Raw genomic sequence first — 24,749 nt, 5'->3', positions numbered from 1 at the left:
TTTATGGCTGAATAGTATTCCATTGTATAAATATACCACAGCTTCTTTATCCAGTCATCTGTTGTTGGACATTTAGGTTGCTTCCACGTCTTGGCTATTATATATAGTGCTGTTAGTAATTTATTTTTATTGCCTTTTATAAAGTATAGTTTTCCACAGGTGGGCTCCGCAATGGGGTGCAGTTCCAACAGATAGTTTACAAAGCACTACTCTAGATCCTTTTTTTCACTCAGAAATTCTAAACTCCTGGGGAAGGATGTTAAGAGCAGTAAATGACGGCTGGTGAATGGAGATGATGATTATCTGAGATTAGTTGTGTCTTTACTTAGAATTCCCTTAACCATTTTCCGTTAACACCAGTTTTAGTGTGCCCAAGAGTTGCCTGGGGCACCTGTTAACAATGCAGGTGCCTGTGCGGGGATCTCCAGAGGTCCTGATTGCACAAGTCTAAGACCCAAGAATCTACGTTCTTAACAAACACGTCAGTTGATTCTGATTAATGTTGTTCCTGGTTAGGTTGTTTAAATCAGGATACTTAAGAGTAAAAGGAAGTACAATTAATAATTACACTAGGATAAAATAAATAAACTGGGGTCCTCGGCCGTATGGTTACTCCTCTATAACTGGGGCATATTTTTCAATGGAAGTTTAAAGTTTAATTGGAAAGTTCCTGCTATTTCCTTTCATTAACAGACTTAGCTGGATTTCCTTTAGTTTTCTCAGGATTATGGCTGTTCCTGCTCGTCTGTGAATCAACCTCAAGTATATTGTGTATAGAACTACCCAGTAAAAGAAGGGACATGGAATTCAGGGCTGCTAAACATAGCTGGGGGAACTTGAAGGGAGGTAGGACTTGTGCCTTTAAAGTTGAAGAGTCTTTTCTTCTCATTTGTAGGATATTAATTTTAAAAATAACCTTCACCTCAAAACTTAGGACTCTTCTGGAACTTTCTCTTGTGCGTGTTTTCCCAAGCCAGTCTTAATTCCGCTTAGTGTTCCTGGCTCAGCTGTGTCCCACTTCTCTTAGCTGGGCATAATCTCTTTGATCCATTTCAGCCTTGCTTTTGTTTTCATTTAACTAAGTGACTTGTTTACTTGTTTTTGTTTTAAATAAATTACAACTGGAAGAATTTGAGAGAAAGAAAAAATATCTTTCAGATTTCTTCCTCAGGAGCTCTTCAGGTTGACATCCCCTCTACTTAACATAACTTGATGATATATAAGAAAAATGGTTCCCTATTTGTAAACTGTTCTCTGATTACAGCTGAGTAACACTGGAAGAAAATTATTTTCATTAATAAGTAGTAATACTACTGGCAGAAGTCGAATACTGTCTGTGGATCTCTTGTTTCTCATGCTGCCTCTGTTACGATTTTTTTTTTTGTCAATTCCAGCATATTTGGTTTTGTATTATTTCTTTTTTTTTTTTTTTTTTTTTTTTAGTTTTTTTTTAAAACCAATTTCTTTGATTTATAACATGGGCAATTAAAAACAAGCAGGGGTTCATTTCAAAACTGGGAAAGGGCAGATTTGACTAGCAGAAAATTGAGAATAAGAGTTTGAAGACCAAAAAGATAAATTAAGTATGAAAAGGGGGATGATTAAATCTTCCATTTCTCTATTTTTTGGATCACAATTTCAGAGAACTGGTGGTTCTCTCATCTACAAGGAATTAGATTGAGTGGAGCTCTTGATTTTGAGCCTCATGTAAATTTCTCTAAAGAAAGTCTCTCTAAGGCTTATACTTCTTAGTTATTGGTAATTCCTTCTGCTTTTTTATTACAAAGATTTCAAACATTACAACAGTAGAGAGAACAGTATAGTGAACTTCCGAATAAACATCACCCAGCTTTGACAGTTATTAACTTATTACTGGTCTCTTTCCATCCTATACTACTGCTCATTCCCTGTCCTCCCATTATTTTGAAACAAATCTCAAATAGCATACACTTTCATCTGAAAATATTTCAGTAAGAACCTCTAAACTATAAAAGCTTTTTTTTTTAATTGCTGTTTAGCACAACCATAGTACTATTACTATTTTACTAAAAATTTAAGTAAATTTGTTTAGGACTAACCCCAACCCTGTCTTACAGGCTCACCAATAAATAAATAAAAGAGTCATCATAATTTTTTTTGGTTTTATTTTAGATGAAGGTTATCCTATTAAAACAGTATATTGATAATCCATATGAATGACCCAAATTAAGACTAATTTTGTCCTTCAAATTGGGATACTTCTGAGAGTGAAAGGGGACACTACAGTTACGCTAGGAAAGCAGTTGAAATCTAGGACTGTCCTGGGTAAACTGGGGTGTATATGGTCCCCGACCTCAGGGTAATACTTGTTGGCTGGACAGCTGCTATCAGGTTTTCAGTAAGCTGTGAGCAGTCAGAATGAGTCAGATTGTAACTAAGGGCATGACAAAATTTACCGTAGGACTTTCTTTACTTGCAAATGATACAAAATGGTATGGCTAGATCAAGTCTAAAAACGTTTAAGTGCTGGTAGGTTTCAGCTTGTGCTTAATAACACTCCCATAAAGCTCCAAGTAGAACCACCAGACATAAATCATAAATTAAGATGAACCCCTCCTTTAAAACTTACAGTTTATAAACGTGTGGCTGTTAGATCACGGGGAATCTAAAGTAGACCACATCGTAAGGTAGGTAAAAGAAGGGATTATAGCCAATTTTACAATGTCAAAATTTTTTTTCTGTTAAAGTTGCTAATTTAACATGATTTTATATATAAACCTCATATCCAGTGTAAACTGAAGTTAGTTGTTAGCGTTTCCAGATTAGAAAACACAACTAGAGCTCCCACGTCTGCTCTTCTCAAGTTCATGCTCTGTCACTACAGCGCGTTGTTCTCTGGACGAGCTCCGTCTTGTAGTGGTGCTCTTGTTACCAGCAATATTTTAAGCAACTACCTTTTCATATATAATATGTACATACATTCGTAAGAAAATCTGTTTGATTCCCCTGATCAGGAACTGAAGTCAGACATCCAAAACGTGGTTTCATGAACATGGTTTCGTGTTCTTTGAAAGAAATAAAAGCCCATTTAGTGTTGTGATTTCTTTGCCTTCGTTTTTTTAAAAGCATAGTTTCATTTTTAACACCTTTTCCACAGATAGAAGATCCTCATATCTAGTCCCTTGTCTCACTTTCAGCTCATTTACTGAATCGACTTCAGGTCTTTCCTGTTTATGTGTAAAACATTATGGATACACGTATATCTTTTAAATGTCTTTGACTTTAACTCTGGTCTTTTTAAAAGTTAGAATTGATAATCTCTAATATGTAATATCTTTGATTTTTTCCCCATGTAGTTCTGGTGTTGTGGATGTGAAATCATGGTGATGTATTAGGTTTAATTTGCTACATAAAAGAAATGAGTTTATGGTTATTCTGTATACATTTAACTATTAATTTTTTTTCTCTTTCCAGCTGTCCCCTTTCCTCCAACCCAACGGCTTACTTTGAAGGAAGTATTTGAGAATGGGAAACCTAAAATTGATGTTTTGAAAAACCATTTGGTGAAGGAAGGGCGACTGGAAGAGGAAGTAGCCTTAAAGATAATCAATGATGGGGCTGCCATCCTGAGACAAGAAAAGACTATGATAGAAGTAGAAGCTCCAATCACGGGTATGAGAAGTATTTGCCCAGTGGTACTTAGATTTGAGCTAATTTGAGAAATGATGACAAATAACCAACTAAAATGTGTGATAATTATTCTAGGAATTGTGAGCAGTTTAGGATTGTTTGGTTTGTTTGTTATTCATTGAAGAAATAAAATTTAAAATGTCTAATAATTCCAGTAGGACTATTCAGTATTGGTAGATTTACTGTAATTATGGAGCAATCCAGTCAAAAGCTAGAGCAATTGAAGTTAAACTGTGGTCCCTTTCTCTTCTGAGATGTAATTTTTCACCTCACCTTATGTCTGTTTTTTTTCCTAGTATGTGGTGATATTCACGGACAATTCTTTGACCTGATGAAGTTGTTTGAAGTCGGAGGATCACCTAGTAACACACGCTACCTCTTTCTGGGCGACTATGTGGACAGAGGCTATTTCAGTATAGAGGTAAAAATTAAACGGGATGTGTTGGAACTATCATATTGTCTTTTTTTTAAGTATATTTTTATTGAAGTATAGTCAGTTTACAATGTGTCAGTTTCTGGTGCACAGCACAGTACTTCAGTCATATAGGAACACGTATATATTCGTTTTCGTATTCTTTTTAACCGTAAGTTACTACAAGATATTGACTATAGTTCCCTGTACTATACGGTATAAACTTGTTTATCTATTTCTTATGTAGTAGTTAGTATCTGCAAATCTCCAACTCCCAATTTATCCCTTCCTACCTTCTTCACCCCCTGGTAACCATAAGTTTGTTTTCTATGTCTGTGAGTCTGTTTCTGTTTCGTAAATAAGTTGGTTTGTCTTTTCTTTTTAGAGTCCACATATAAGTGATATCATATGATATTTTTCTTTCTTTCTGGCTTACTAGGAACTATCATACTGTCTTTTAAAAACTTTTTTCTGTCCATTCTTTACTAGAAGAAATTAAAATGAGAATCCTGGGAGAATTTATAAACTGCTACTTTCAATAATTAAAATGATAGAGAAACATTTAAAAAATTGATTTAAAAAACTATTCCTTCTATTAGCCAATAAAAATCTGACATAGAGAAGACTATGTTAACCCACCTTTGCAAGTAGGTTAAATGCTTACCAAGCTTTCCTCTTTGTAGACAGTGTCCAGGCTGTATATAAATGACATAAATTGTTACTCACCCTAAGTGGAGTTTGGATTAGCTCACCTCAATTATAAAACCATAAGCGGCTGGGCTACACTGAATACTTAGATTAAGGCTAAATAAGCAAGCACTTAGCCTATTGTTAGAATAAATTCTGTTGTACATAAAAAGTACTTAAATGTTCATTGAAGGAAAAAAGTGACTACAGTTAATGAAGTTAATGAAAACTCACAATTCACTTTTATATATTTTGAAAATTGTGTGATGACAGGAAAATGGTTAGAATTAAAACAAAGTGTAAGTTTTATGTGTAAAAGATAAAACTTTTAAAACCTAATGGAAGGACTTGAGTACAGTGGAACCACAGAGCATTCATATTTAATGTCCATTGATTCAACTGTACATGTTTGGCAAATAAAAGAGAAGTGACTTCTGAAATAGTGCAAGTAATTGAATTTATAATGTCTCCAGAATAAGCATAAGATGAGAAATTGAGCCCGCTTGCTGTGTTCTTGCAGTCTTTAGTTCTGCGTCTCCCTCATAGTGTGGGAATCTCACTGTGCTAAGTTTGTTTCTGGTGTTGAATGTTTATTGTTCATGCAGCATCACTCCTAAGTGCAAGTCAACTCTCTCACCTGGTACTCAAACAAAGCAGCAGCAGCAGTTCTAAAGCTGCCAGAAAGACAAACGACAGGGAAATAATGTCTTACTCCTTAGTTAGACAGGCAGTCTAAATTCATGAATCAGAAAAGTTCAGTATTATTTTGCCAGAGTCTCAAATTCATTTAGCGTCATCCATGAGGACAAAAGTTAATGGCAGAAGCTAAGAAAAGAAGCATGTTTTCCCTGCTGCTCAGTAAACGCCCAACGTCTCTGAATAGAGACCTGAGATGGGTAGAAATCGTACTTGCAGACTCTATCATTAAAAGCTTCCCTTTTCCTGACTATAACTCAGTTAAAAAAAAAAAAAGCTTCCCTTTTCCTATTCACATCATGTTTCAATAGACAGTGTGTCAAAAAGATGGGTGTTTGAAAGACGCGCTGAATGCTTAGTTCTTTGTGTGTTTAGTAGCATGAGGAGGTTTTAGAGGCTGGAGAGAGGAATACAGAACTTAACAAATTTTTAATTAGTCATTTTATTTAATGAAATGACTTTTAAAAAATACCATATTATATCACTAATATGTGGAATCTAAAAAAAGGACACAAATGAACTTATTTATAAAACAGAGATAGACTCAGAAGTAGAAAACAAACTTATGGTTACCGGGGGGAAAGGGGATGGGGAAGATAAATTGGGAGTTCAGGATTTGCAGATACTGATTACTCTATATAAAATAGATAAATAACAGGGTTCCTACTGTGTAGCTCAGGGAACTATATTCAATATCTTGTAATAACCTATAATGTAAAAGAATATGAAAAGGAGTGTGTGTGTATATATATATATAACTGAATGACTATGCTGTACACCAGAAATTAACACAATATTGTAAATCGACTATACTTCAGTTTTTTAAAAAAGGATAAATATTGTGCTAAATCATCTTCTGGTTGTTAACTCAGATACTTTAAAAGTACATCAGTATATTCACAATATACACACAAAAAACCCACAACGATTTTTGTACACATATACCATGTTCAGAATATTTTATTACATATTTTTTCCCTCACTCATCAACAAATGTTTCCTGAGTGCCAACTTTATGGTAGGCTCTGAGGATAAAATAATAAATAGGATTTATGATCGCCATATGAACTGAAGTCTAACAGAAAAGATACATTTATGAATAGACTGTTTAGTATAATATGAAAGTATTTAATTATTAGCAATATTCTTCATATTAAAACTGAGCACAATGCCTAACACATAGTAAGCACTCAATACTTGTTGACTGAATGAATGTTAATAAATCATAGTTTGTATTTGGCTTTATCCTGTTATTTGTTGTTTGACTAACTTAAAATGTTTTTCTCTAATAGCTTAAGAGATAAATGAATCAAGCTTTTAAAGTGACAATGCTATATTATACCAATTTTAAAACTGAACTGTAGGATATATCAACTGTTAGTTGGAAGTCACTTACTTATAAACCACCACGATTATAGATTTCTGTAAGCTATAGCTTAGTCTAACATGATACAAGTATATACTTGAACAATAATTTTTTAAATCAAAGTCCTTGATAAGCATGAGTGTGATGTTTTTGTCAAATGGAGGAAAATAAGGTAATGGAGCCCCTATTACAGTTTTATGTTATAAATAATCATTTTTTGGTAGAAAAATTAGGAAATGCAGAATCAAATAAAACAAAGACTTATAAATGAGGTAATTATTGTTAACATCTTGTTATATTCCCTTGCGGTCTTTTTTCTTCTTTTACACGTGTATATTTTTTTTAAAGAAAATTGAGTTCATTTGTGCATTCTCCTTTGGAGTCTTTTTTTGTAGTCTTCCCCACCCCCACGACTCAACATTATATTGAAAGTATTTTTCTGTATCATTAAAATTTCTCCAGAAGTGCGGTTAATGATATAAATACCATAGTTTAGGGAAGAGGATATAGCTCAGTGGTAGAGTACATGCTTAGAGTGCATGAGGTCCTGAGTTCAATCCTCAGTTCTGCCACTTGAAAACAAATAAACCTAATTACCTCCTCCCACTAAATAAATAAATAAATAAACAAATAAATACACTTGTCAGAATAAATACCATAGTTTATTTCACCATGCCTCTATTGTTGGATAATTAAGTTTGTAGAAGGTACTGCTTATTGCCTACGTATTCTCTCCTTCTTCCTTATTATTGAAATCCCTGTTTGTTCAGATAAATGGGATTGGGGGTTCAGGGAGAGCTTTTAACTTCAGGAAAGGAAGGCCCTTGTCCCAGCTCCAGGGAATGAATTCTGGTTGGTCTGCACTAGTCTTGGCAAGCCATTCCCTGCCTCTGGGGATTAGACATGGGGTAAACGTGGGATCCTCTTTTGTCCACTAATATATAAAGGGAGCTCTGCAGGTTGTTTTGTTGTTTTTGCATGTGTCGTTTTGAAAAATTTTCTTTCCAGATGGAAAGACTCTTGCAAGCTTAAAGCTTTTGGACTCCCATTCCACTATGTCATTTCAAACGTGGGTGTGTGTGCTGTAGCAGCCATTCTATGACCATGAGGAGGTGCTATAACTAAGAATGAAAAGCAGGCTTGCTGTGAATCACAGATCACAGAGGTAGAGAGGGCATGATTTCTTGGGGAAGATGTTGAGCCGGTACACTGAACCTGGACATCTTACCTCCAGACTGCTTGTTTCCTGAGATATTTAAATGTCTTCATGGCTTAAGCGATAGTTGGATATTGTATCACTTGTACTGTAAGTGGTACAAGGTTGTTTTCCAGTTATTTCCATTCTGCTTATTGCTGCAGTTAACATCTTTTTAAAATACATCTTTAATAGCATTTCTGATATTTCCTTAGACTGGATTCTTACAAGTGAAATAGCTGGATGAGAGTGTGAGCATTTTTAAGACTTTGATACGTATTGCCAAATCATTCTCATAGAACCTTATTTCACGTTATTTTCTCTTTCCATACTTAATAATTTCTCATTCCTTGAGCCTTTATGAGAGAAGCAAGGCATGATTCTTTTTTTCATGCCCAGAGCAAGCATCGATCTTTCCTGAAGCAGTGTGGGGCTTTGATAGTGCACCGGCGACTGATCCAGAAGTCACTGATAAAACACAATAGTAAAGCTTCACTTTTTTCTGAGCCTTTTGATGTTCTTTCTTCGTTTGTACCCATTATAAAGTACTTCCTCTGCGGTAGGCGAAGTTAAATTTTAGTTTCCCTTAATTGATTTTATAATAAGAGAAAGGATTAAAGGGAACATTTTCAGCATAGGATATGTTGTACTAAGCACAAAGGAGCCACCAAAGTGAGTTATCAGATGTCCAGGGGGTGGGAATGTTACCGGATGAGCAGCTAATGAACAGTTGTTGACATACAGAAATGATTCTTGAGGTGGGAGTAAAAATTCCATTCACATAGAAATACAGAAGTAATTGAGTATCTGAGTAGATCTTCTGATAACTATGACCTTTAATTGATGTGTACAAGATAATTGTACAGTTGCATCCTGGTGTATCATATAAGGAAATAAAACTTGAGATTAGAGGCTGAGAAGTATATCAACCAAGTTACATTGTAGTGTAGATAAGAATTGTGCTTTTGTAAGTCATTATTTCAAAAAGGTTAGTTGGTCATTTCAGGAGACAGACATAAAGACCCAAATAAATCAAAGGATGTATCATGTTCTTGATTGGGATAGGTAAGTATAGTAAAGAGAAAGTGTTAAGTTTATATATGAATGTAATGTAATAGTTTCCTTGGGATATAAGTTGATATGTTGAAAATGAAAGTCAGCCAAGAAAAGAAAAAAGCCATCCAAGTATATCTGTATGTGTCTGTTTAGTTACATTTTATAATGTTTATTTTGCAATGTCTGTCTCAAATAAAATGTACATATATTTTGACCCAACAATTTCATTTTGAGAAATTATACTGCAAATGTACTCATAATTATGTACAATGACATATGAGTGAATAGTTTGTCACAATAGTTGAGAAGTTCTGTTGACATTTAATGAGCAAGGTGAAGGAATAATATAAAACATCCTGCAACAAAGAATTATGCTTGTTAATAGTACCTATGTTGAGAGACATTGTTAAATTCTGGGGATGTGGGGATGAACAAACAAAGCCAAGTCCTTTATTGTGTTTTCTAGTGAGAGAGACAGCATCTTGTATTGGTGCAGTGTCTCTGAAAATCAAATCAGGGTAAGGGGCCAAAGGGGGACAGGAGTAGCTAATTTAGATGAACATCAGGGAAGTCCTATCGGAAGAGGTAACGTTTGAACAGTAACTTGAATGACCTGAGGGAATGAGCCAGGCATAGATGGAGGCGGGGTGAGTACATTCCAGGCAGAGGACATATCAAGTGTAAAAGCTCTGAGGAAGGAGCGAGCCAAAGGCAGCCCAGGAATAGTAACAAGGCCATCATGGCTAGACAGAGTGAGTGAGGGGAAGATGTAGACCACGTATCAGAGAGATAGGCAGGGATTACGTGATGTCAGGCCTTGCAAACCATGGTGAGGAGTTTGGGTTTTATTATGAATGCACAGGGAAGCCATTGGAGCTTTCTGTTTGTTTTTTAAGCAAGGCAGTTACATATTCACATTTATGTTTTTTAAAACAATTATTCTGGCTGTTACGTTGTAGACTGACTATGGGAGCCCAAGAGTTGGAACAGGGCAACCAGAAAGGAATCTCATCCAGGAAGCATAGGCTAGAGATGTTCGCAGCTTAGATTAAGCATATTGAGAAGCATTTGGTTTCAGAATTTGAACTCTTTCCTTTTTCAGGAGATGGGAAATCTCAGTTGAATTAATCAAGCTCTTCAGGTCTTGGTACTTTTATTACTAGTCTTTGCTAGTATATGTGTTTCTGTTGTATGTATGTATGTTGTATGTATTCAGAATACATATATTATATTACCTTTTTAATATGTAAGATTTTTGTGGATAAAGTATTTTAATTTTACATGAACATTATGTGCCGTCCAGTTGTTCTCAAACTTCAGCATGCATCATGATTACCTAGAGGATGTGTTCAAAAACAGATTGCTGGGCCCCACCCAAAAATTTCTGATTCTTTAGATCTGGGGTAGAGCCTGAGGATCCAAACATCTAACAAGTTCCTGTGTGATGCTGATGTACCACACTTTGAGATAACTGTGACCACGCTGAGAACCACTGCTGTAGTTCTTTTTCTGTTGATTTTGGTTTTCACTTGTGTTTTCAAGATCTATCTGGGTTTCTATATGTCTCAAGTTCATTTATTTTTCTCTGCTGTATAGTATTCCATAGTAGACATCTATGACATTTTAGTTCCCTGTTCTCAACAGTAGAAGCCTAGGTTGCCTCCAGCTTCTTTCTATAATGAACACTGTTGTGAGGAATACCCTTATATAAAGTCACTTCTAGTCCCATGTTTTAGTTCCTCTGTGGTTTATAGACAAGAGTGAGATTGCTAGGGAAAATGGTACATACCTTTAGTTTTTCCTGGTATGACTTTTGCACATTTCTTGTTAAATTTATTCCTCTGTGTTTAATCTTCTTTGCTGCTATTGTAAATGGAGTTTTTTCTATCATTGTGTCCTACTTATTGTTTGTGTACATGAAAGCTATTGATTTTGTATGTTAATTTTATATCCTGCCATGTTACTGAATTTTTTATTAGTTTAGTTAGTTGTATCATTGATTTTTCTGGAGTTTATCAGGTGTGCTATTATATCATGTGCAGACAGAGATAGTTTTATTTTTTCTTTATTCTTCTTAAGCCTCTAATTGATTTGTCTAATTCAATTGGCTAATACCTCTAGTACAATGTTGAATAGTAGTAATGATAGTGGATATCCTTCCTTGTTCCTGATTTTAGTGGAAATGTCTCTTTTATTTCTCTACTAAATAAAATACAGATTTTAGGACTAAGGTATTGTGTGAGGCTGGCTTTGTCATAGAGTTCTAGATACTTGGATAGGACATGGAAACAGAAATTAAGAAAAGATTTCTATGAAGGCTGCTCTCTTATGCTCTTTCAAATTCTGGGGCAACAGCAGACCACATTCAAAAACTGGAATTTAGGGAGTGGGGAGGGTATAGCTCAAGTGGTAGAGCACATGCTTAGCATGTAGGAGGTCCAGGGTTCAATCCCCAGTACCTCCTCTGAAGAAACAAATAAATAAACCTAACTACCCGGACCCCGCCCCCACCCAAAGGTGGAATTCTTCCTGTTTCAACTTGGGAATAGCAATGAGATATGCCATTACAACAAGTCCTTGAGTTTGTATGAATTCTTTGTGCAATGATCAAAACTAAAAATTTTATCCTTATGTTTGTCTTGTAGTGTGTACTGTTTTTATGGAGTTTAAAGATTAATCATCCTAAAACATTGTTTCTGCTTCGGGGAAATCATGAATGCAGGCATCTTACAGAATATTTCACCTTCAAACAGGAATGTAAGTATAATCAGTTCTCCAGAATTTTTTTAGTTTTCATTTAGCGAGTCACACAGTGAATCACATACAAAGCAAAAAGAAACTAATGGACCTCAAATGCTTCCTGTTCTGTTTGTTTTTTCTGGTAAGAACCTAGATTTCACCTTTTAAGACATCTGTTTCGAAAATAAATTTTGGGTTCCCCCCTGTGTTTATAAGTAATACATTTGGGATATTTCGAAAATATTTAAAAAGTCCAAAGAAGATAAAAAATTGTCCACAATCACACCACTTAAAAATAATAACTTTAATCTTGCTATTTGAGATATAGTCTTCAATTCTTTTCTGTGTATGTCAAAACCTATCATGAAATAGTTCAAAAATATGTATGTATCTGTTCATTCGTCCCTCAGTATCTCCAGGGACTCATTCCAAGACCCTCACAGATACCAAAATCCACAGATTCTCAAGTCCCTTATATAAAATGGCATAGTATTTTCATGTAACCTTCGTATATTCTCCCATATACTTTAAGTTGTCTCTAGATTATATATAATACCTAATACCATGTAAATACTACATAGATAGTTGTAAATACAATATAAATATCATGTAAATAGTCGCTGGCCATGGCAAATTCAAATTTTGCATGTTATAACTTTCTGGAATTCTTTTCCCCCCTGAATATTTTAGATCCATAGTTGGTTGAATCCATGGATGTGGAATCCACAGACATGGAAAGTCAACTGTATATATTTTTAAAATAAAATGGGGCTCATATTTTATGTGCTGTTTAATATTAATAGATTGATCTTTTCATGTTATATAACATTTTCCATATCATTAAATATGTTTAACATGATTTTAAAATGTTACTTCAGTGTTTTTAAAGTATTCTGTCTTATGAATACATAAGAATGAATCATATGTGGCCAATTTAGTAGCAACTTTAGGACATTTAAGTTGTTTCCTACTATAGATAATACTGTAATAGTAAAAAAAAATGTATTATTAAAGTTAAAGTGTTTTGAAAATCAAAACATTACAAGCTGATTTTAAAAAAAACAGAAACAAAAACCTCACAGATTTCTTTGACCAGAATCTAAGTACTCACAATTGGTTCTACATCACATTCAGTGTGATGGTGACTCTCTTGGGCTTGTTTGGGAGAACTTGCCCCAGGGCATTTGCACTTACCATTTCTTGTTTCCCCAGGTATCTATCTGCTTATAAGACCTACATCCTTACTTCATTCATGTCATCTCTTCAGAGATTTTCTTCCCTGATTGCTTTTTCTAAATTAAAATCTCATCACTTTATTCTCAAACCCTGCTGTAAAAAGAAAAAAAGTCTATCAATAACTGAAATTTTTTATGTTCTATATTTGAAAGTTATATATTTTAAAGTATATTTATTTGTTTATTGTCTTTCTCTCCTACCAGAATTTAAGCTCCATGACAGCACAGACATGTTTTGTTCACTGTTGTTTTTCTAGAACAGTATATAATAAATCATAGTCTATCCTTAGTAAATATTGGTTGAATTAACTTGTTGAATGAATGGTATCTATGCTTTACATCTTTAGGACAGACTCTCAGAAAATAATTATTAGGTGTTAGGGGGCATGAACATGTTAAAGGCTTTTGATACATACTCTAGCCCTCCAAAAAAATTATGTATCAGTTTGTACTCCAAAGAACTTTCATATTTTTATAGTGAAAGGACAATACTAAAATAAGAAAACAAAATTATACCTTTTCTGATTTCTAAAATATTAGTATATTCTCTATGAAATAAGAAAGCTAAAATAATCTGTTGCGTCTTATCTGGCTCTAAAATCTACCTCTGTCCCCAGATAATCCTGAATATATAAAAATACTTGTGTTCATATATTGATCTTTTGATCATGGATTTCAGTTTGTGTGCTATTCAGATTTCCCTTCAGATTATTATTTTGGAGGAATGTATTATAGCATATTTAAAGTTTTATTCCCAAAAGAATATTCAAAATTGAAAAAAATCTTTTAAATTTGTTTTCAGAGACTAAGAGTTTATCCAACTCCCCCTCACCAAGTCCCATTACTTACAAGTAGATTACAGTTTGATGTTGTTCCATACACTTATATTAGCTCTTGTTACCAATAGCTTCTGACATTGGAGATGGCAGTTGTGATGCAGCCTTCCTCCTAGTAGAGCCTGAAAGGAAAGGCCGTTCTTACTGCAGGAAATTTTAGAGTGTGAACACTTTAAAAACTCCCAAGAGAGAAAAGTCAGCTACAAATGGGCAAGATACATATCATTCCAGCCCTTGAAACTTAATGAAATAAACACTTTAAATCATAAGCGATTAATCAGGAAATTAAAACAAATTAGGTCTACTATTGGTGAGTGTTTAAGTTGTTTGGAATACCTGTAAAAATGCCTACCCAGCAGTTTGGCTTCTAGGAACTTGTCGTGCAGATTGTATTTTTTTTAATGCCACATAACAAATTATTACAAATTTAGCTGCTTATAGCAACAACATTTATTATATCACAGTTACTTGAGGTCAGAAGTCCAGGCACAGTGTGGCTAAATTCACTCCTCAGGGTCTTGCTGAATCAAAAGTTAAAGTTGTCACCAGGGTTGTAGTTCTCCTCTGGAGCTTGGTGTCTTCCAAGCTCACTAGTTGTTGGCAGTCCTTGTGAATGTAGGATTAAGGTCTCTATTTTCCTGTTAGTTGTTGGCTAGAGACTGCCCTCAGCTTCTAGAGATTGCTTGCAGTTCCTTGCCACAGAGCTCTATAGGTATTTCACAACATGCTTTCTTCCAAGCAGCCCAAATGCATCGCTCTGCCTTCCTCTTCTGTGATCAGCCAGCTGGAGAAAAATCCTCTGCTTTTCAGAGGCTCACCTGATTAGGTCAGGCTCACCCAAAAGAATCTCTCTTTTGCCATGATACATAATCATGGGAGTCTCAACATATTTATAAGTGCCACCCACTCACAGGGGCACAGATTATACAAATTGCAGGTCATTTTAGAATTCTGCCTACTACACTATATACTCAAAAAGATAAGACGTGGATGTATAAAGATGTTCATTAAAGTGTTAATTGTAGTAGCAAAAAAAAAAAGAGAGAATCTAAATGTCAATAAGGGACTGCTTAAATAAATGATAATACACCTAAAAAATGGAATGCTAGGCAGATGTTGAAATATCAAGGTGGATACAGATCTGCTGATAGGGAGAGATGTTCAAATATATTGTTAGACCGAAGCCATTTGCAGAACACATATAGTGTGATCTCCTTTGTAAATTAAAAATACATAATGTGCAGAAGAAATTGGTAGCAGTGATTACCTGCGGGAAGTTGGATCAGGAGGACTTCTAATTTTCTATCTTCCCATAGGACTGCTTGAATTATCTTTTCATCACCACTGTATACTACTATTGTAACAATTTTTTAAACTAACAACTTTAAAATTATCCAACTGGGGTCCCAGTCACTTAAAAGACTTTTTTAAGCATCCCAGGTAATTCTGCAGCATGCCGCCGGTTAAAATAACCTGTTCCAGAGGGCCGGAAAGTATCTACTATTAGTCCTTTGAGAACCACTTCATCAAGTAGTTTAAAAATTGGAAATATTTTGCATTGTTTTTCTAAGCCAGATATTGGGGTGTTCATCATTACACCTCTATTTCTTTACCTGGGGAAACTAAATAATGCCTGTCAAGCAGTTAACAAAGGCCCTGGAATGCTAAGTATTTAGCAATAGGTAAGTAATGAAGAGAGCCGTGTGTGGATGTCCCTTTGAATTAAGATTCAGGTTTTTTTTCTCTATTTTTTCAGAGTTCTTTTTTTGATTAGTATAATTGGTTCAGACTGTTTTTAGAGGATGGAACAGCGCATTTGGGAAGTAGTTTAAGTGTCTTATTTTCCACAGAGTTTTTTTATCTCAGGTTTTTATTTGCTTTTCATATGCTGTAATTTAGTTAAACCAGGTTTCTTTCTTTTTCACTTATCTGCCAAGATTCTCCTGTTTCATTCTAATTCTGTATCTGAAATGTAAATAAATCTTGGAACAAACACACAAATTCATGTACGATTTCAGATTTTATTCCTATGTAAGGGAAGGAGCATGTGTGCTGCTTTACATGCGTGTTTTACTGATCTCTCTTAAAGGGCCACTGTGGCATTTAGAATCAACACCTTATAATTACTGCCAACTTATGCTTAGTTTCAAATTGTGCAGCTGCACTTGTGTTAATATTTCTAAGGGGAGCAGGTGGAGGCTTTTCTTTTCTTATATCAATTTTTAAAGTGCTTTATATTACAGAGCTTTTTAAAAATATTTCTTTCAAATCCAGAGATAATTTGAGTAGCAAAGTATAATGTTAATTTTTGACATTTTTATCTTTGCAAAAACATTTCTTTTTTGTTATATATTTGAAAAGCAAGAAACCTGGTGCTTTTATGATTCCATCTCATAGCTCTGGGTCCAAATTTCTAAAGTAAGTTAATTTTTTGTTTCCAAGAGCCGTTTTTTGATGTGTAGTTAAATAACTTACTAACAGGTACCAGAAGCTCCTGTAATTTTGCTAATGAAAACAGTATTGTTATGACAGATTGATTTTTTTAATAAATATTGTTTGTCCTTGTTCATTACTTATAGTAGCATTGTTTGTAGCAGCAAGAGATTTGCATGGTTAGATTGTGGCATATCCATAAGACAAAATATTATATAGATATTATAAAAAATTACAAAGCTCTTCATATAACAGTGTGGCATTATCTCCAAAATATGTTATTTTGTTGCAAAAAGCAAGTGAAAATACTGTACATATGCTACATTTATGTAAAAAAAAGAAGAGGATGTTGTGAAAAGGGAGTAAGTGTCCATAGCTGCATGTGTGTGTATAGAATATCTTTGTAAAGACACCTGGGAAACTAGTAATACTGACTGCCTGCAGAGAGGGGGAGGAGGCACCATATACCTTTTTGCAGCTTTTGAATTTTGAACCATGTAAATGTAGCACCTTTTTAAAAAAATAATGAAAGTAAATGAAAAGTAAAACAAATATGTAATCACCGTTTAGACCAGTTCATTGTTTCTTGCAAATAGTGCTGACTCTCAAAATTATTTTCAAAGAATATTGTTGAAAATTTTGTTTGTTGATGTTACATTATTGATACTTGTTAGGACTTGTCTCAGTGTGATCCTATGCCTGAGGTGCGTGTTTCCTTTACCATAGAAATAGTTGTTTTATGGGACATACCTTAAAATGTGTCAGGAAAATAAAACACTTGAGTCAGCTAGCTTAACCTTTGGTCATTATATATTTGGTCATTATATATATATATTTAGATTCTCCTACTAAATAATTTAATTTAAAAACAACCTTGTAGGGAGAGTATAGCTTAGCATGAAGTGCGTGCTTAGCGTGCACGAGGTCCTGGGTTCCATCCCCAGTACCTCCATTAAAAACAAACAAATAAATAAACCTAATTACCTGCCCCCCCCCATTTTTTTTTTAATCAAAATTTAAAAAAACAACCACCCAGCCATTGGGAGGAGTGTTGCATTATGTTAAGAGCATGAACGGGTTCACGTTCCAGCTCTGCCACTTCCTGGCTCACAGCTTTGGACTAGTGAGCCCAGTTTCCTCAGCTGTTTAATGAAGGAAGCGATAGTACCTACTTCACAGGGTTTCTGTGAGGATAAAATACGGTAATTCTATTGGTTAACACTTACATAGTACCTTGTAATGTAGGTGGGTGTTATTGTTAGGCCTGTTTTATAGAAGAAGAAGTAAAAGCATAAGAGAGTTAAGAAGTTTATCCAAAGTCCTATACGAGTAAGTGGTGGAGCTGAGGTTGGAGTCCAGGCAGTCAGGCTCCAGACTCCCGTCCACCGTGCTGAACACTTAACTCACTGATGGCACAGGTACATTGTGAGCCTTCAACAAATTTCAACAGTAAAGGTAATATAATAATAAGTGTTACTGTACAAAGATTATATACCGATCATGGAAAATAACAGCTAAACTAAGTCATCTTCAGTCTAACCCCTCAGAAAATAAAAATGTTGGTACGTATTCATAAACTAAGAAAATAAAAGTGGTAACATTTTGTAACCTGTTTTGATTGTGTGTTAATATAACATAAACTTCTTTTTGCTTAATTTTATTTGTGACCTTTTCTAATTTACAAAAAGGATAAAGACACTGTATTACTCACCATCTGTCTCCAGACTTGGCATTCTTTTGGAAGTATACTAAGGAATTCCTTTGAGTCATTCTTAGGGTTGAAAGGCATTTTATTAATCTAAAACAGTGTTTGGAGCATGAATTAATAAGTAATTAAAATTACTGCCTACATGCAACCTTGGGACTCTTACAAAGGAATTCCTTATTGATGTTGGCAACAGAGGGAACTCTGGCTCCGTGAATTTTCAGGAGAAAAAGTCAATCACTGGCTACAAATGAAATGGGCTTTTTCCTTGATTGTTTTCCTTCAGCACACTTTATGACCAATGCTGGATCTACTTTTGAAATAGCCAAACATAGTGTTTAAATACAAAGTAGAATTTAAGGATGTAATTGCAAGGAGATACAAAGATGCGGAAGATATGGCTCTTATTAATTTAGATGTCGTAGAAGAGTTAACATATATTGTGAAATAGATGCTCTTAACTGCTGTCATGATAATTCAGAATGCTCTAAAAGTTTCTTAAGGAACCCACAGGCTCCCTTAATGCCCTCAAATCCTGATTAGTATTGGCAGTAAAGAGACAGTCTTTACCTTCAGGAATGGAAAGCCTTATAACCTCAAGTGTGGTCCACTGGTTACAACTTCCCTTTAGGGATCTCTCTCGAGTCATTCCTGCTACAGACGTACTGCACTCTGACCCAAATCTGGACCCATCACCCTTTACTTTATTCCCCAAAGCCTTGCCAAGACCAGGCTCTGATACTTGAACATGTCTTTTCTAAAAGCTTGGAGATTACAAGAAGGAAACATACACAGAAATAATTACCAACCAGATTGTCTGACTCACTTTCTGTAGCTTTGTTCTCTGGGTCCAGTAGGCTTTGTCTCATCTTCACAAAATCTTGGAAGAGGAGAAGGAGCTCACAGTTGTCTAGGGCTGCCTGCCTATAGGCCTGCCTTCTGGCCTTTCCCAACGTGCACCTCCTAGCACAGCTTGACTTTCTGAACTCCAAGGCCAATGAAGAAGAAAATGTGTCCTTTCTCTCTAAACTAAAGCCATCTTCCAGTTAACTATCATTCCATGACCTGTTCTTTCTGGATAGTGGAAACCCAACCCCCCCACCCACTGGAGCATTTCCTTGTTCTGTAGTCCCAGTGTGACAAGCACATCAAGATACAGTTCACTGAGATGAACATTTTTATATAAAATAGAATCAGAGCATAATTTGCTTAAAGACCTTCAAAATCATGAGCAAAAATATCATTGACTTTTTATTGATGACTCCTAAGACTTGTTTCTATATATATATCTTCACCACCACCAGGAGGGCGTTTTAGACCCCACAAAATAGTCAAACTCACAAGAGTACCACGGGGCATGTTTGGCGTCCATCCTAGAAGAGTCCAGCCCAGGAAGGGCAGTACCAGACATCCCTTTTCAGTGGAGCAGCCCTCACAGGAGTGCATACAGCCATCTGGAGGTTTTCTGCCGTCTGCCTCCCTTTTCCCCACCCTCACCTAGTCACAGTACAGGTGCAAGCAAGCAGTATCCACACTGGGCAGATCAGGGAGCCACTCTGCCTTAGAAGCCTGATGTGTCACAAGTGCCAGTAACTCTTGGTGTCACAAGTGCCAGTAACTCTTGTAGAAGCTTTACTGGCACAGCTTCCAGGGTCCCACAGGGACATGCCTTAGGAGTCATTGCACTGAGAGAAGCCCAAAGCTATAGGTTCCGCCAGGTAATTGGGTCATTTCTACCATAAGCATTGTTGCCTAATAACACAGCTGACATTCACCTTATCAGGTTTCCAGGACAGCAGAGCTAGAAAGTTAATCCAAGGTCACACTTGTTTTTAGAAAAGGAGAGAGATTTTGTTTGCCCTTTATCCACAAATTCTCAAAAATACCTTTACAAAGAGGATTGTGTTTTCCAACTTGTCTGAAATAAATGGTCTTGAAGTAGCTTCATGATCATCTGGCCTGTATCTTTTTTCATGTATGATAAATTGTAACTTTTCCTCCTCTGCCTGTTTTTCCTTTTTTGATAGGTCGAATCAAATATTCTGAACAGGTGTACGATGCATGTATGGATACATTTGACTGTCTTCCTCTTGCCGCCCTCTTAAACCAGCAGTTTCTGTGTGTACACGGAGGGATGTCACCTGAAATTACCTGTTTAGATGACATTCGGAAAGTAAGTAATCTTTCAATAGTCTCATGGAGTAAATATATTTTAAATTTTGTTTTGTATTGCAGTCAACTAATATGTCTATTGCTGAAAATTTTTAAATACAGACAATTAAAAGTAAGAAAATGGAAATCACCTGTGATCTTGTTATTGGTCAATAACTACTATTAACATTTTCCTATATATCGTCCAGAAAATGTCTGTCATCTTTAATGAAATCTGTGCTTTTACCAACTAGAAACATGACATTTTTTGAGTATAGCCCTGAAACTTTGAATTATGTAACAGTGAGAAAGGAAGGATTCTGGTCCCTACCCTGCCATTAATTGTGTAACCTTACCAAATCACTTAACCTCAGATTTTCTTCTGTGTGAAATGAGGAAGTTGGAATGGATGGTCTGAGGACTCTTTCTAGCTCTAAAATCCATTGGCTTTGATACTTCAGATGATAGAATTTAATTGCTGCACTTGCCTTGCTTGGTAATTATTATTTTCAGGATTCTTGTATCTTCATGATTGAAAAAAGATGATCAGTCTTTTTTCACTCGTGTTGTTGTACTTTACCATCTTCTCTTCTCTATCTTTGTATTTCTTACCTCTCTCTATATGTGCTGAAACTGAAGAGTTTTCTGTCTGTGAAACTGTTTTCTCTGAGTTAAAGTTGCTCCCCTCAGTAAGAGGGTGCGCCTGTACGCACTGCCTTTTCTGCCGCCTTATTGTCATTAAATAACCAGCGTTTCTTTTACATAGTAAATCTTGAATTTTATAATTCCGAATCAGTTATATTAATACAAAGCTCCCCTTTCACTTGGTAGAAGTTCTCTTCTTGATAGTCAGCTATTCTACTTACTTGTTTCCCCTTGGTTTTCATGTTTTTAACCAAAGCAGCTGTGACTAAAGGCTTAAGTTAATAACTTTTGTTGAAAGCCGTTTGCAACAGAAAACTAGCATTATTTAAAATAAAGAAATCTCCATTGGAATGAGGTAAACAATGAACAGAACCATTGCGAAACCCTTCCTGCTCTCATGGTAACGCTGGCTCACTGAGGCAATTGAAATAAACTTTGGGGGGGGTCTCTCTAATTAATAGTATATTTCTATAGTGATTTCACATTCAAGTTAAATGAGCACTGCTTTTAGGATTAGGATGGAAGGCAGTCCTTTTCTATAGTATGGTTAGATGGCAGGGATATTTATACAAATTTATTACCAAAAAATAATTAAAATTGTGCATCTAAATTTGTTAAGTGTTCATTTTCTCCCTAAAGGAAAATACTTTAGGGGCTTACCACTCCCTCTCCTAATACATTCTTGTGGGTGGAAGGGTGGGGTGTTTTTTCTGTTGTTGTTTTTTGACCCATACCAGTTTCCAAAAGCTCTTTTGCTTTCATGATTTTTCTTCTTTTGGCTTTTGCGTGTCTTCTAGTTAGACAGGTTTAAAGAACCTCCAGCCTTTGGACCAGTGTGTGACCTGCTTTGGTCTGATCCCTCCGAGGATTACGGCAGTGAAAAGACCTTGGAACACTATACCCACAACACGGTCCGGGGGTGCTCGTATTTTTACAGGTAAGCTAATCCTCAGTTAGAACATTAGAAAAGGAAATTGTAATATATTTTATCAAGTTATTTTTAAATGTGTTTTATATCTTGAATTTATGTAGTTCAGAGACTTCTATTTAATTTTTTGATTAATAGAAGGCAGAAATCTTGTTTATTTGTTTGTTTTTACATTCTATGAATTACTATTCCCTAATAAGTGTATATACTGAACAGGATTGAGCAGAACATCTTGCAGTGCTTCAATGTTGTTGTCTGACTCAAATGATCTAGATTATTTGTTCTCAAACATCATCTCTTGAGTATTTTAAAAATAAAGATTTCTTGGCTCTTCCCGCAGAGATTCTGATTCAGTAAGCCCGCGATAAGGGAATCCTGTTATTTTTCAGAAAGCTCTCCAGCTTTTGGAACCACTGATATAGGAAAAGATATAAAAAGAACAGGACATTGTGAACTAAGCCTAGGACATTTCCTGGAAGTTCGTTGTTGTCTTAAATCTCATGTGTGAGCTTTCATTGTGCTTTGCCTCTCCAAAACAGGGAGATTCAGAAGTTTGAAGCCTAATTTTTTTTTTTTTTGATTCTGGTATTTTACTCTGATAAATAATATCTGTATTTAGTACCCCCAAATCTCTGTTAATTGCCTAAGATAATACATTCATTAAATGAAATTCACACAGTGGGGAGGCTTTAGCTCAAACAGGTAGAGCACATGCTTAGCATGCACGAGGTCCTGGGTTCAATTCCCAGTAGGGGGAAAAAAAGAACTAAACTAAACTAGTAACCTCTACCCCCCTCAAAAAAAAAGAGAGGAAAAAAAATGAAATTCATACACAAAAAGAAGCTTCAATTTTGCCATAGTTTTAACATTCTTCTAAGTACCTTTTTCCATTTCTTTCTGCCAACTTTAGCAGTGACTAATATGATAAAATCATTCAAATGTTACTTCTCTTTACATTGTTTAAAATAAAGAACATAAGGCTTTTTGATTTTAGAAGTAGAACTTCTGCATCAAGGGCCACAGCCATTTATAATTGAGAGTTGTTGTCAAGCCGACCGCCATAAAAATTGTACCAATTTGTATTGTGTTAAAAATAACAGTTTTGGTGTTTTATTATTATTGTTATGGGTTAAGAAAAAAATTAAAAGGTAGGGGAGCTCTGTTTCTGTCCTAGGATTGTCTGTTACTGTGTACTTGATCTGGAACGAGGTTTATCAGTGACATAGAAAAACAAGAGTGATTAGTGCAAAGCTATTACTAAGAACTCAGTGGTAATGAAAACCTATCATTTTGAAACAAATTCAACTCATTTCATCTTGACTTTTCCCCTTCCTCCTACTGAAAAGCCAAGTGTTTTAATTCTGGGGTTATGTCCTCTAATTTTCTTTTTCAGTTACCCTGCAGTTTGTGAATTTTTGCAGAACAATAATTTGTTGTCTATAATCAGAGCCCATGAAGCGCAAGACGCTGGGTAAGTCGTGTTAAAACTGAGCCAGACAGCACTGCGGAGTGTTTGCCTTTAGTGCCGAGATAGATGGGCTGTCTTCTCTCTTCCAGGTATCGAATGTACAGGAAGAGCCAAACGACGGGTTTTCCATCACTCATAACAATTTTCTCTGCCCCCAACTACCTAGATGTCTATAACAACAAAGGTAAAGGAGACCAGCAATATTTGAGTTTGTGAGTAAATGTGGGCTCTAGTTTAATCATATGTATGTGCATAGGTTTTTTTTTAACATATAGAAAGTAAGGAAACAAAGGCCAAGAAACTTAGAATTTAGGCTGCTGCTTGGTTTTCATCTCCTAAGGATCATATAGGTCTGATTTGTACTATATACTATTTACAATATAAGAAGAATGAATTACTTCAGGTTCAAGTTAGAGCAGTCAGCATAAATGATTGATTTTGGTGAATTTATTTTATTTATAATAGTACCTCAATAAAATATCACCATTTGGTGTTTTAATGCTTGTGAGTTATTAAGCTATTTTTGCTATTCTTGAGAAATGGTACAGGTAGAATGAATACTATACAAAAGTCAGAAAAATCTTCATTTTAGTCCAAGCCCTGCCAGAAATGAATAGTGTGACTTTAGATAAGTCACAAAATCTTTCTTAACCTCAGTTTCCCATAGTAAAAAAGAAAATTGAATATACACATACCTCTTGATCCATAAATTCTACTCTTGAACCTTAATTTTAGTCTAAAGTCTTTTTTTAAATTTAACTTTTATGGATTCCTAGTTCATAAGTTTTGTGTCAGAGCAGTGGTCTACCTTAAAAACTTCTGTAACATACCTCCATAACTATTTTCTTGTTTATAAAGTATGACTGTAAAATAATAGAACTTTTAAACAAACATGCCAGAATGAATATATCCAAGTGAGCGTTGCCCCTTCAAAATAGTTACCTTGGGAGCTTATACACTTATTCCAACAATGCTGCCATTGTTCAAAACATTTGTGGAACTCCTCTCTTGGCATTGCCTTCAGAGTCTGCGACATATTCTTTTGATTATCCTCAATGATGGGAAATCTTCGTCCTCTGAGGGTGGATTTGATTTTTGGAACAGCCAAAAGTCACTTGGAGTCAAGACTGATGAATAAGGTGAGTGATCAAGCTAGACGGCACCACTTGGGGTCAGAAACAAGGTATGATTATAAGGTAATGAGACTGGTTTTTCTTGTGTTGCTTATAAAATGGCCCTGGAGGCAATTCCAAAAGAGGAGTTCCAAAAACATTTTGAGTAATGTCAGCATTTTTGGATTAAATATGTGGTAAGGCAGCAAGGTATACTGATCAGCGCACTACGCTAGGAGTCAGAAGTCCTAGTCTAGTCCTGCTTCACTTTTAAATTCACAGATCACAGGATACTTAACCTCTCTGCACACACCCGTTTATCTTTAGCTGTCGTATAGGGTTGTTGAAGATAACTTAGAATAATCAAAATGAGTATTAAAGGCATTGGCCAAACTATAAATTGCTACTATAACATT

At 35.3% G+C, this 24,749-nt stretch overlaps 1 protein-coding gene and 1 non-coding gene across 5 annotated transcripts in view; both read left to right on the top strand.

Moving 5' to 3' along the window:
- The window catches only part of PPP3CC (protein phosphatase 3 catalytic subunit gamma), a 68,140-nt gene that overhangs the window by 28,546 nt on the left and 14,845 nt on the right, over window positions 1-24,749 (top strand). For all 4 annotated transcript variants that reach the window (XM_032470923.1, XM_032470924.1, XM_032470920.1 and 1 more), the window contains exons 2-8: window positions 3,454-3,651; window positions 3,966-4,090; window positions 11,727-11,838; window positions 20,057-20,202; window positions 21,623-21,762; window positions 23,147-23,224; window positions 23,311-23,405. In XM_032470923.1, coding sequence (XP_032326814.1) covers window positions 3,454-3,651; window positions 3,966-4,090; window positions 11,727-11,838; window positions 20,057-20,202; window positions 21,623-21,762; window positions 23,147-23,224; window positions 23,311-23,405 — 894 coding nt within the window. The remainder of the gene's footprint in view (window positions 1-3,453; window positions 3,652-3,965; window positions 4,091-11,726; window positions 11,839-20,056; window positions 20,203-21,622; window positions 21,763-23,146; window positions 23,225-23,310; window positions 23,406-24,749) is intronic.
- On the top strand, window positions 7,331-7,402 carry TRNAS-AGA. Its single transcript has one exon. It is a non-coding gene; the product is annotated as a tRNA-Ser (tRNA).

This window comes from Camelus ferus, chromosome 31, assembly GCF_009834535.1.
Source record: "Camelus ferus isolate YT-003-E chromosome 31, BCGSAC_Cfer_1.0, whole genome shotgun sequence".
In the NCBI taxonomy this organism is placed as follows: Eukaryota; Metazoa; Chordata; class Mammalia; order Artiodactyla; family Camelidae; genus Camelus; species Camelus ferus.
The sequence above is the reverse complement of the archived record's forward strand: the minus strand, read 5'-3'. Positions and strand labels throughout refer to the sequence as shown.